Genomic DNA, 13,747 nt, shown 5'->3' with positions numbered 1-13,747 from the left:
ACGGATCAAAACCGGGAGATACATGGTGAAAAAAATCTAAAATGTAAGGTTAGCCGGTACGCATGACTCAAACTCTCGTGCTATACTGAGAACATAATTCATAGGTTCAAAAGCGGATGCGTGTTCAAAACCCACAGTTGACTTAGGACCTCGCGACGGCCTTATTTTAGCAAAGCATTTTCATAACTCATAAGGTTTCAGCCTTGGAGCACGTTCAGAAATGTGTTCAGAATGCATGCTTTGGACTTTGAAGGCCGTGCGTGCAAGACAGATAAAATACTTGTAGTAAACCGTAAAGCTGCAGATTTGTACTAAACAAAGTGAAGTTAATGTTCTTTTCTTCTTGTTGTTCAGGTGGAACTGTCAGACAGCACCTCTCACACCATCACCGACGCCTACGCTGGGAAGGAATACATCATCCAGGTACATTTACATCAACTTCTGTCATGATCAAGTCTTGTTGTTGTTCACCCATATGTAGTGTATAACCAATTCAAGTCAAAAATGGATACAAAAGTGGTCCATATAAAGCAATTACAACACACAAGTCCTTTAGAGTTCCATTTAGTTATTTTAAATACAAGAAGGCTAGATCGTTTTTAGTAAAATTATATCCTTCTTGAAGTTGAATTTTTCCACTATGGTAACTAAAGTTTTATATCTATTGCTCTTTAGATTAAAGTTGTATAAACATGTTTAACTACATTAATAACATGGGCATTAATTGCAGTCTAAGAATGCATTCATGTTTTTTTTTTTTTAATGTTTTTCTTTTCTAAATCTGGGTTTCTTAACTGGTTATAAAGGTTAATGAATAATAATTATGCTGATTTCAACCAGTTTGTTTCATCTTTTAACATTATTTTATTTAGCATTTATTTTTAGGTAACTTTTAATTTATTTATTTAATTTCATATTTTGTAGATTAAGAATGAGCAGTAACACTGTATAATACATACACTTATAAAGCATGAAAAATGACTTAATTCATAATGAATAAACAGTTAATTAAATATTATTCAGGCCTAGGAACATTTTAATTAATTCCCTTTTAAACTAATTAAGTAGTTACTAAGCCTGAATCATGCCTAATAAACAATTTTCTCATTATGAAGTAAGTAATTAGCTCATGCTTTATTAAGGCTAATACAAATGTACTTATTACAAAGTGGCAGTAAATATGCACAACAAACCAGACCACCTTTACCCCAACTAAAGTCTTTTGGTCTGCACACTTCAGGTCGCTGCTAAGGACACAGAGATCGGCACGTGGAGCGACTGGAGCGTGGCGGTGCATGCGACCACCTGGATCGGAGAGATCACCTCGCCTCCTGAAGTGGACCCCGTCATCCCAGGTACGAGAGCGTCTCAGCCCACAATAGTGTTCGAGAGCAGGGACAGGAAGAGGAAGAGGAAGAGGAAGAGGAAGAGGAAGAGGCTACCAACGCGAGCGGAGAAAACAATGTGGTGCACAAATCCAAAATGCACTGCTTCATTTGTGTGGATTTCTACGTCATTCATCGTCTCCATTACATCAAATCCTGTAAACTTGTGAGGTTTTTTGTGTTAAAATTAGGGATAGGGATAACGACATATTACATAATCTCACAATAACATCATAGACTGTCAAAATAAATCAAATTAAACTTCCTTGCTAAAAAACAAATGGCATTGACCACAGCATAGGCACAATCCACTCATGCGAACAACATGAGGAAAGGACTGTTATTATTTTCCCACATTTCAACACAGCTTCATTCTTTGTAATATGATGTGATGAGTCGCACCAAAGGCTTGAGTCCGTGGAATACAAAAGTAATCAAAGCACATTATGTTTGTTTTTGTTCTTTGTACGTTCAGGGAAGTTTAACAAATATTTGTACGTCTGTCTTGAATTTAGAAGTTGAAGTTTTTGTTCAGATTTGTTTTCCTCTAAAGTCTTGTTTCATTTAACACAGGTTTAATGAATTCCCACTGGTAATATTCGGCATCTGAACAAATCATCTGTCAATTGACCTTCTTGCGCTGTTAAAAGTGTTACCTGGAGTTGTATTTTGCTTCATTCACGCTTGTTTCATGATTTCTGTTTACAAGGTCTTCTCTGACAACTCGCAATGGTACAATTCAACAGAAATCTATTGTTTCACAGAAGTAAATAGAACAATATTGCTCTGGCTCATGAAACTAAGGACTAGATCAAATCAGTGTCAATCAAAAACCAGACTTTAACTAGAGCAGACCAGACCACAGAATCTGAACCAGGACCAGACCACAGAATCTGAACCAGGACTAGACCACAGAATCTGAACCAGGACTAGACCACAGAATCTGAACCAGGACCAGACCACAGAATCTGAACCAGGACTAGACCACAGAATCTGAACCAGGACTAGACCACAGAATCTGAACCAGGACTAGACCACAGAATCTGAACCAGGACTAGAATCTAGAACCGGGACCAGACCACAGAATCTGAACCGGGATGATTAACAGCTAGAATCAGAAGTATCTAGGTGAGTAGGAGGTTGAGGACAAGCAAAATAAGCAATGGAAACAATTACAGGTGGCTCTGTATTTTCTTTTTTCTATAAGTGCTATATCATTATTGTTATTAATCTATAAGGTAACCTAAACCAAAATTGTAAATCTGTAAATAAGTTGTTTTGTTTTCACTTTGGGAGCCACTAACTCTGAGACGAGGGGTGGGTTTACGGGAAGGGACCGGAGTCGGACCAAGTATTTAGTATTGAGTATTTACATATTTACAATTTTGGTTTAGGTTATCTTATAGATCAATAACAATAATTATATAGCGCTTTAAAATATTGGTGAGCAACAATCCAACAACAAACAGTTTGGAATAACAAGTGCATACACCAGACTGCTGGATACCCAAAATCCCATCCCAAAATCAATCAGTTCTTCAGTGGTTCAGAGAAATGTTTGCGTGGAACAGGAAATAGTCTTTTAAACGATTAATGGTCAATAAGAAAAAAATGCAAGTGTCCAATGACCCAGCAGATGAAGTAGTCTGGACCAAGAACTTGGAGCGGTCCATATACAGCAGTGCAGAGTAAAGGTAACAATAGATCAGAAAAGAATAGTTTAATATTCTGATATTTGCAGAATCTGAACCAGGAGTATGAGGTGAATTGCTGTTAAAAACATAGTACTGTTTTACTGCATAACAGAGCTAACACAGCGCATTAAGGACAAACTCAGCTTACCAAGTAATGTGGTCTGGCCCATGGCCCATTTGACCATGATGGGCCGTATTACCATATTGCTTAGTGGGCTGGATTTGGCCTGCGGGCCGCCAATGGAATAGCCCTGCCATAAATCATCGGCAGACTCGTGTCGGGGACGTTTGCTAAAGGCTTTCTTCTTTCATGGTAGTTCCCTCTCCTGCCAGTAGATGGGAAGCAGACTCGAAACTGAGAGAGAATGATGTGTGCTTTCAGTGTGTGCATTTTTTGTTCTAAATCATGACATGCCAATGTAAAGATCCTCAAACATGTTTAAAAAGCCAACAATACATAAACACATAATATAACCATTCCCTGATCATGTTAAACAACCAGCACATCAAAAGAGCATTTTAAACACATTCCTGTATGTTATAAAATGTGAAATACCTGTGCAAAGTTAGCTTATAAAAGCATTACATTGGAGCTTTAACATCTCTGTGGAAAAGGACAGTCATTCTTGTTACTGCTCTTTGGTATATGGAGCTGTCTTCTTCTAATTCAGAGGATATTGTATTTCGACTACACCATTTTTATTCCACAAGTACTATCAGCCCTGCCTTTATGTTAACACTATCCCCGCGCTGTCCCTCCATAAATCCCCCTGAACCAGTTAGGTATGAAATGGAGTTTGCTTAATAACTTTCTTTATCATTACACGGAGCGCGGCGGAGAGCATTTTCAAATGTCCTGAACTTCTTATCTCCGGTTTAAGCTGCAAGATACACTCTTCTGACAAATGGACAACCTTGGCCGTAACGCGCCGCCAGAGGGAAAGTAATCCTGTGTGTTTGATTAAACATTCACGTCGAACCACTTGATTGCATACTGGGTTAAGTATGTAGAGGGAGGAAGACTCCCATTACCTCCAGTGACTTTTGGAAGGAATTGTACTTTGTGTTTGCACATCACACTTACACATGAGCGTGAGTCATATTGTTTTGAAGTAGTCTTAACGGAGCGGCTCTCGCCCCACAGCAGGAAGGTCCTGGGTTCGACTCCTGAGGGAGTTTACATGTTCTTGATGAAAACGTATAATATGCGTCCTTACTGTGAGCGGCTTGCATTTCCACAAACCTCACTCGTACTGGCCTAGCGTGGAGGAGCCGCCGTCTCTTGTTTACATGAAATAGTTGTGAATGTACTATTATAGGAGATCTTCTACTGGGAGTGTTTTTCAGGCTTCCTATGAGTTATTTGTTCTTTTCTTCTCTGTCTATCTCTGTATCTACCTGCGTTGCATCAATGGAATTTCCCCATGTGGGACAATAAAGGATTATCTTATCTTATCTTATCTTATCTTATTATTTATTTATTTTGTACCACAGTATAAATTATTATAATGATGCATGAACAAAGACTTCATTCAATAAACAAATAATTTATTAAATTATTAAACTACTACGAGTTACTATATTGAATACTGAGCCTGAATCCTTCTGATTAAACTATTTGTTCAATAGGATTCAATCTGTGTAACTCTATCTAGCTCTCAGAACTCTTTAGCACCAGGTCAATATTCACAGGCATTCATTTGTAGGCTTTAACACAGCTTTTTTAAGATGACAAAGTGAAAGCAAAACCCCCAAAGCGTAGTTAAATAGGCATTTATTAGTAGATGCAGACAGCGCACTGTGGTCTCTATTTGTCACAAGGTTCTGCTTTTACAACACACTCTTTGAGGACAAACAAACAACGTATTCATTTACAAAGTTGGGTACACAAACTGTGTCACCATGTATTTATTTATATATTTATTTGTAGTCGTTTTTAGTGTGTGACAGAGATAAATTCAAATCCATTAATATTTATTTTACACTACCCACAACAACTACTGTAGTTTATTTATTTGTATATTTATTTACAGTATTTTCTCATTTGACACTTTGTTAGTTTGCTCAACGTTCATATTTCCAAGAACATTAAAAGTCCTCCAAACCTCCTCTGCTCTGACTTGAACCATCTTCAGACGAACGGCCTCAGACTGACAGATGATGATGAGACGCTTTGATCGTTCATTTGATATTTGGTGTTTGCCAGGACAGATTCCTTCTTCGTCTTCGGCCGTCTCATGTGTGATGCCTTTGGGGAGAACTTGAGCGCCCGGTGGTCCGATCCCGTGTGTGTGTGTGTGTGTGTGTGTGTGTGTGTGTGTGTGTGTGTGTGAGATAATGTATATTTATAGACAGGCCTCAGGAAAGGGCAGTGCTCTCGGATCGTGGGGCGGGTTAATGCCAGACAGAGTGATAAGCCGTCCCAAAACCTCTGTAATTAGAATATAAAAGAAGTTTGAGATCTGTGCTGAAGTCTGACACGCGCTGGACGTGGTTGCGCGGTTTGTAATGCAACAGTGACTTCTACAGGCGGTTACGGGTACTGAATATTTCTCGGTAGTTTAAGAGGATTTTGAGAAACAGTGAGAACAAAGAATAACTACGTGGAAAGATTGCCATGAATTCTGAAACTACATTCAGACAGAAAAACTTTTTTTAAATTTTTTGATATGTATATGAAAGATATCTAGACTGATTTTGCGTTGTCCTGTTAAATAAATACATGAAATGAACGATAGTTGCTATTCTTCATGGTCTCCTCAAGCACATTAAGTTGGATTAAATGCACAAACACACAGCAAGCTCAGGACAACTCATAACATATCCGTTTCTCTAATTGATATATCTTGGGTTGCAATGCATCACTCATTTTCTTTATCTGCAATATGATCGTCAATCCAAAATGAATAGTTTTTCATTGGTGATCACCCTTCGATGTTCACTTTTCACTCTACGCTGCTGTTCTCCGCCCAAGCGCCAGGGCTGATCAGGATTCTCCACATGCCTTCCTACTCATCTCCTCTCCTCCTCCACACTCGCTTTCTCCTTCCCTTCCTTCTCTCCTCTTCATCTAATCTCTGTCTGTATTGAGCGTTCACTCTTTCAGCACCACGGCTAGCGCTCTCACTCATTTGTTTTGTGCTCCTCCGGCAAGTCGATGCACAACGTTGTCATGTGTGAAGTGTGACGCAGCCAGGAGCAGATTGACTCTATAAGATTTTGCATGTTATATTTTATAGCAAAAGTCATATGTTTTAAAACTGGGGGTTTTAATTTAATCTATAGATCTACGACGCTCAAAATGTTATGTCCAAAATCGACCATCACAACAGAAATCTCCAATTTTTGGTGTAATTAGTCTGGTGTGGGTGAAAACTCTGTTGATTCAACGGGGAAAAGCTACTTTTTCACTCTTTTAAGACATTTCCTGGTGAATTATGTGTATTTTAAGCCCAACTAACTCAAGTTGAGTCATAATTAAGTCTCAATGGAGTTTGTTGTTCTGGCATTACAGCGGAAAAGTAGACGTATTGTTCTGTAAATGTTAAAATACAGCATCGCATAAGCATTTCGCCCGCAGCTACCGAGAAGCCTTCTTGGATAATTGTGTACACATCGAGGCTGAGGGACCACTTTGCTCTTCGTTGTGTCTTTGCGCTTGCATCCGGCTACAACATTGGATCTAAAGTCTTAATAAAGGCATTTGTAGTTGCTGAACAGCGGGTGACAGAGCAGCTCTTCTACATTCAAATGAATCCGATAGCGGGCCTTCCCTTGGCTGACGTCTGCAGCTAAAGCAAAAACAGTGCAAAGTGAACAAAACAGCCGTGGAACAACACAATATGCAGTCACATTTACCGCACTGACATTAGGCCAACTGAACCTTCACAAACACAACCCGAGATCATTAAATGTGGCACAATGTCTTACTTTTTATGTCAATAATGTTGACTATTACAGGGAATTAAATTATTATTATTATTATTATTATTATTATTGTGTTTCAAATGAACGCTTGTGATTTATGTCGGACCATGAAAGAGCCACGTGGAAAGGAACAAAAACGGTTTATTAGATGAATAACGAACGCGATGGGGATGAATTCGCGCCCCTTTTTTGTCATCTCGTCTGCGGATTGAGTCGGTTAAAAGCCCCCCCCCCCCCCCCCCCCCGCCCCGCCCCCGCCCGGCTCTTCGGTCAAATACACCGGTTGCATTTATAAATAGTTGTTGTGAGTGCAGACATTTTGTATTTTAGCTGCGATATCTGGTGTAGTCTTTCAGGTGCTAGACGGGTCCGGTGTCTTGTCTCTGCACTGGGCGAGGCCGACATTTAAATCCAGCATACCTCCGGACCCACCCTCCTCCGCGCCGTGGTGGTCCGGCGTTGCTTAGTGAAACTAGTACAAACAAAAAACATCTTTCAAAATGTATTTCCCGAACATAAATAAGACGGACCTTTGGCAAGTGACATTTAAAACCAAAAATAGTGATAAACTCGGCTCTAGAAGATACATATTAATGGAAAAAAATTGACATTCCACGTGAACGTCTGTCAAAATAAAATTCTTCTTCTTCTTTTCTATCAATTCGTCATCAGCTTAAACCAGCGTTGACGTTTTTATTGCTCTTTCAAACACCCTTCTTCATCAATCTATATCGCACGTCTCTTTGAAGCCTATTCATTTATTATACTCCCGTGAACATCCATCCCATTATTTCTGTTTTCTCACTGTATTTCTCTGCACTTTTATCCCCGCCGCTCGTCGTGGCTTATCCGCGCAGCCACTCTCCATCCAGCCCACTTCATAACTGCTTTGACAAGTGGCGTATTGATTGAGTTTGCAGATTAGAATCGATTCCAACTCCGCCAAGGCATTTTCCTATTTGTTTGCTTCTTTCCCTCGCCCGTGATGAGCACTTTTACCCCGGCTCATTCATCACAGTGACGCTTTTTGGAAGTTAAGACGGCCTCGGGCATCAGAGATAACAATTGAACTGTACTTGCCGAGGTGATTAAAAGTCGTCTCACCGGCCGTGTGAGCAGCGCACGCCGATCACGCTGGAAAGAAGAAGAAAAAACACATTTTGCATCCGTTTGGACGTGTACTTTTCTGAGTTTTCTGAAGTATAATCATTGTTTGTCCTCGATAAAAGTGTCTATACCCGATTGTTTTCACATAATAAAGTGAAATATTTATTGCACCAGTACAGATGTGTTGTAAACGCAGCATCTACTGTGATTGTATAGCGATTATTCCCCGTGAGATTGGGATGTTCAGAACACATTAGGTAAGTGAGAAATACTGCTGCAAAGACTTTAAAATGTTCTGATTTCATGTTTTTAATATTCTTAAAATCAGGTACAGTACTTTTAATGAGACATTTGAGGCTGCGCTCTTTACTATTTATGCGTCCTTTTGCAGAGAGCTGAAAGCAACGATGTTCCGGGTTCATCGTGACATTTATCTTTTTTTTGTATTTGGGATAGCAATATTTTAGTTATGCTGCTCCCACAGCTTGGAACATTGTACAAACTGAGCTGAAACTGTGTGAGCTTGTTCCACTGGGAAGATTTCGCTCCCTTTTGAAAAACAATGCGTCTGTGAACATTGTTTGTGCATTTTAAATGTAGTTTTGTTGTAATTTTATAACGCGTTTATTCCGGTGTCTTTTGTGTTTTGAAGTGTGCTGCAGAAGACAAAAGAGATCTAGATTACTGTGGGTTCCACCTGGTTAAGAATGAATGAATGAAAGACTGAATATATACATGTGTTTAATTGTGCTAACGAGAGCAAATCTGTCTGTGTTACAGCAAAGACCAGTCCGTCCTCCGTGCCCTCGTCCAAGGCTCCGCAGAAGGCTGAACCTCCAGTGGGCCGAGCCGCCCGGGTTCTGACGCTCTTCTCTCCGCTCATGCTGGGGATGCTGCTGCTGCTCATGTGGTGAGACATCGCCAGCTCCTGGACAGAGCGGGTTATTGTGGGTCGGGTGGGTTATTGTGGGTTATTGTGGGTGATTGTGGGTTGGGTGGGTTATTGTGGGTCGGGTGGGTTATTGTGGGTCGGGTGGGTGATTGTGGGTTGAGTGGGTTATTGTGGATTGAGTGGGTTATTGTGGGTTGAGTGGGTTATTGTGGGTTGGGTGGGTTATTGTGGGTCGGGTGGGTTATTGTGGGTTGAGTGGGTTATTGTGGGTTGAGTGGGTTATTGTGGGTCGGGTGGGTTATTGTGGGTTGAGTGGGTTATTGTGGGTCGAGTGGGTTATTGTGGGTTGAGTGGGTTATTGTGGGTCGGGTGGGTTATTGTGGGTCGGGTGGGTTATTGTGGGTTGAGTGGGTTATTGTGGGTCGGGTGGGTTATTGTGGGTTGAGTGGGTTATTGTGGGTTGAGTGGGTTATTGTGGGTTGAGTGGGTTATTGTGGGTTGAGTGGGTTATTGTGGGTTGAGTGGGTTATTGTGGGTTGGGTGGGTTATTGTGGGTTGAGTGGGTTATTGTGGGTTGAGTGGGTTATTGTGGGTCGGGTGGGTTATTGTGGGTTGAGTGGGTTATTGTGGGTCGAGTGGGTTATTGTGGGTTGAGTGGGTTATTGTGGGTCGGGTGGGTTATTGTGGGTCGGGTGGGTTATTGTGGGTTGAGTGGGTTATTGTGGGTTGAGTGGGTTATTGTGGGTTGAGTGGGTTATTGTGGGTCGGGTGGGTTATTGTGGGTTGAGTGGGTTATTGTGGGTCGAGTGGGTTATTGTGGGTTGAGTGGGTTATTGTGGGTCGGGTGGGTTATTGTGGGTCGGGTGGGTTATTGTGGGTTGAGTGGGTTATTGTGGGTCGGGTGGGTTATTGTGGGTTGAGTGGGTTATTGTGGGTTGAGTGGGTTATTGTGGGTTGAGTGGGTTATTGTGGGTTGAGTGGGTTATTGTGGGTTGGGTGGGTTATTGTGGGTTGGGTGGGTTATTGTGGGTTGAGTGGGTTATTGTGGGTTGGGTGGGTTATTGTGGGTTGAGTGGGTTATTGTGGGTTGAGTGGGTTATTGTGGGTCGGGTGGGTTATTGTGGGTTGAGTGGGTTATTGTGGGTCGAGTGGGTTATTGTGGGTTGAGTGGGTTATTGTGGGTCGGGTGGGTTATTGTGGGTCGGGTGGGTTATTGTGGGTTGAGTGGGTTATTGTGGGTCGGGTGGGTTATTGTGGGTTGAGTGGGTTATTGTGGGTTGAGTGGGTTATTGTGGGTTGAGTGGGTTATTGTGGGTTGAGTGGGTTATTGTGGGTTGAGTGGGTTATTGTGGGTTGGGTGGGTTATTGTGGGTCGGGTGGGTTATTGTGGGTCGAGTGGGTTATTGTGGGTCGAGTGGGTTATTGTGGGTCGAGTGGGTTATTGTGGGTTGGGTGGGTTATTGTGGATTGAGTGGGTTATTGTGGGTTGAGTGGGTTATTGTGGGTTGAGTGGGTTATTGTGGGTTGAGTGGGTTATTGTGGGTTGGGTGGGTTATTGTGGGTCGGGTGGGTTATTGTGGGTTGAGTGGGTTATTGTGGGTTGAGTGGGTTATTGTGGGTTGAGTGGGTTATTGTGGGTTGAGTGGGTTATTGTGGATTGAGTGGGTTATTGTGGGTTGAGTGGGTTATTGTGGGTCGGGTGGGTTATTGTGGGTCGAGTGGGTTATTGTGGGTCGAGTGGGTTATTGTGGGTTGAGTGGGTTATTGTGGGTCGGGTGGGTTATTGTGGGTCGGGTGGGTTATTGTGGGTTGGGTGGGTTATTGTGGGTCGGGTGGGTGATTGTGGGTTGAGTGGGTTATTGTGGATTGAGTGGGTTATTGTGGGTTGAGTGGGTTATTGTGGGTTGGGTGGGTTATTGTGGGTCGGGTGGGTTATTGTGGGTCGAGTGGGTTATTGTGGGTCGAGTGGGTTATTGTGGGTTGAGTGGGTTATTGTGGGTTGAGTGGGTTATTGTGGATTGAGTGGGTTATTGTGGGTTGAGTGGGTTATTGTGGGTTGGGTGGGTTATTGTGGGTCGGGTGGGTTATTGTGGGTTGAGTGGGTTATTGTGGGTTGAGTGGGTTATTGTGGGTCGGGTGGGTTATTGTGGGTCGAGTGGGTTATTGTGGGTCGAGTGGGTTATTGTGGGTTGAGTGGGTTATTGTGGGTCGGGTGGGTTATTGTGGGTTGAGTGGGTTATTGTGGGTTGAGTGGGTTATTGTGGGTTGAGTGGGTTATTGTGGGTTGAGTGGGTTATTGTGGGTCGAGTGGGTTATTGTGGGTTGAGTGGGTTATTGTGGGTCGAGTGGGTTATTGTGGGTTGAGTGGGTTATGTTGGGTCGAGTGGGTTATTGTGGGTTGAGTGGGTTATTGTGGGTCGGGTGGGTTATTGTGGGTTGAGTGGGTTATTGTGGGTCGGGTGGGTTATTGTGGGTTGAGTGGGTTATTGTGGGTCGAGTGGGTTGATAAACATACGTAACTGTAATTTCTAAGCCTCGACAAGAGAGTCTACATTCTCTGACTTGATTATATTTTTCTGAATGAATGAATTAGAGTGAGAGTGGAGTAAACAAATATTGTTTATCCGGTTATTCTTGAACATTAAGAGCAGAAGTGAACTATTATTTATGATGTTGATTGGTATCGTTTATGAAATGACCTTACGTCTGCCGTCCACATCGATATAGACCTCGCTCTCATTCTGTGCCTATAGAGCCGGAGGAACCAATGTATTTTTAATTTATATAATGAATTTTGTATGAACAGACACTATGTTTGTCATACATCGGTTTGGATTTGTTCTATTTGTTATATCATCATGTTTCACCATATTTAATACTGCTGTATGGCCCCCTCAAGTGGCCACTAACATGTACTACATTTCTGCCCAACAAAATTAATTCAAACAAAATATTTTTTTTAAATAATATCGTCCGCCCCTGCACACCATTTTGTTTTATTACTTCTTTGTGTGACAGTTAGTTGTGACAGCAGTTGTGTTTCCAGTGCAGTTTGACCTGTATCGACCTCGCCCGACCGTCACATTCTGGTCCGGTCCAGGTTTAATTGGACTTTGAGGTCAAGCCCACAACACAGACCAAATGTTAAAGGTGCCCTCCGTGAACTTTTCTGAGGGCGGGTTCGTCACCTTAAGGCCATCAGTGTGTGTGTGGCACTCTGAGTTACCTGCATTCATTCATCTGAAATGGAGCGATCAGAAAAAGGCGGACCGTCATGGCGAATATTTTCGCTGAAGGCTGCAGTGGTTTGTTTGGGGCGCTTCTTCACCTTTGGCTGCTGCCCGAACCACAATGCTGCCCTGTGATTGGTCCAATCGCCGCAGCGTGGTGGTTCAGGCTCGGTTGTAACACCAGGAGATGGTTGACGTCGTCCGCTTGTCCACCTGGAGACGTCTTTGCTTTGCCAGGAATGTTCCACTCTAAATGCATGTTTCATTACGTGTTTTCTATCCTCAAATTACCTTGAAAGGGAGCTTGCCTCGCCACAGATGTGACCTGTAATTTCGTCAGCTGCTGTCACTTTGTCACCACGGAAATAGATAACTTTGACACCATACTATGGAAAAAAATAAAAATACCATCTCCATTATAATAAAGGATTATAACAGAGATTAGTAACACCAAAATCCAGTTCCAGCTCCATGTTCTACCAATGAACTCATACAAACTGGACTTATTCCATCATTTTGTAATAAATACTTTAATAGTGTTTTTTGGTCTTTGCACTTTATCTAATGTTCATGTTCTATAAACGAATATGACAAAATCTTGAAAAAACATACTTTTAATTTTAGGTATACATTTTTGATTTTTATTTAATTATTGTATTTCATCATTAGAACTTGAAAATTCATGAATGAATGAAAAATAATATATTATAATATAATATATTAACTAATTAATATATTATAGTAATGAATGAATTTATTGTAATAATTGTGACATAAACAGAAGAATGATAAGGAGTCCATGAGGAGTGGAGTTAATTCTGCATGAAATATAGACCAGTGGAGTGTTTTTAGCCTAAATATATTCGTTTTAATAATTCAGAAACTAATAAGTCCTGACACAGAGTTATCTGCTTCATTACGACACAAATATACCATCATATGTTAATTCAAACAATTAAATATCATACATTTTATCAGCCAATTTTTATATTCTTTTCTATTACAGTATTGTAATAGAATCACAAGATGGCCGCCGCGATTGCCACAGCAACAAACCACGTTCTCGCTCTTCTCTCCTTTATTATAACTCAAAAGTTTCACCAGAATTTTTTTTACGGTTCACTTTAAAAAAAACAAACAAGGCTCTTCACTTTTTATCTTTTGCGTGAACACGATTTATTCCAAACACACTCACTTTCTTCTTCTTCTTCTTCATGTGTGTTTCAGATGTGGCTGTGCCGCTCCGGACGATGAAGAGGCGGGGGAAGCAGAGGAAGGGGAGGGCTGTCCTTTTTTCTATTTTGCACATGTTTTTTGAAGACAGGTGCAACGATCAATTCTGCCCTTCACACCCAGATTACACGAGTTATAATCTGACAACAAAAGCATTTCAATCCAAAACACAGACGCAGCAGGAGCCACACCGCTATCTACAGTCGTACACGCCCCCCTGGTGGCCGCAAAGTGCCACGACAAACTGATTTCTTCTGACTTGGGAATCTCTTCTTCAAA

At 41.5% G+C, this 13,747-nt stretch overlaps 1 protein-coding gene across 4 annotated transcripts in view; it reads left to right on the top strand.

Moving 5' to 3' along the window:
- cntfr (ciliary neurotrophic factor receptor) overlaps nt 1–13,747 on the top strand; it is a 359,444-nt gene that overhangs the window by 344,772 nt on the left and 925 nt on the right. For all 4 annotated transcript variants that reach the window (XM_072453602.1, XM_072453603.1, XM_072453605.1 and 1 more), the window contains 4 exons: nt 355–423; nt 1,241–1,355; nt 8,894–9,023; nt 13,463–13,747. The exon at nt 13,463–13,747 is cut by the window's right edge and continues 925 nt beyond it. In XM_072453602.1, coding sequence (XP_072309703.1) covers nt 355–423; nt 1,241–1,355; nt 8,894–9,023; nt 13,463 — 315 coding nt within the window. In that variant the 3' untranslated portion in view covers nt 13,464–13,747. The remainder of the gene's footprint in view (nt 1–354; nt 424–1,240; nt 1,356–8,893; nt 9,024–13,462) is intronic.

Source organism: Eucyclogobius newberryi, unplaced genomic scaffold, assembly GCF_026437365.1.
Source record: "Eucyclogobius newberryi isolate DKJ021-1_F unplaced genomic scaffold, fEucNew1.0.hap1 SCAF_2, whole genome shotgun sequence".
In the NCBI taxonomy this organism is placed as follows: Eukaryota; Metazoa; Chordata; class Actinopteri; order Gobiiformes; family Gobiidae; genus Eucyclogobius; species Eucyclogobius newberryi.
The sequence above is the reverse complement of the archived record's forward strand: the minus strand, read 5'-3'. Positions and strand labels throughout refer to the sequence as shown.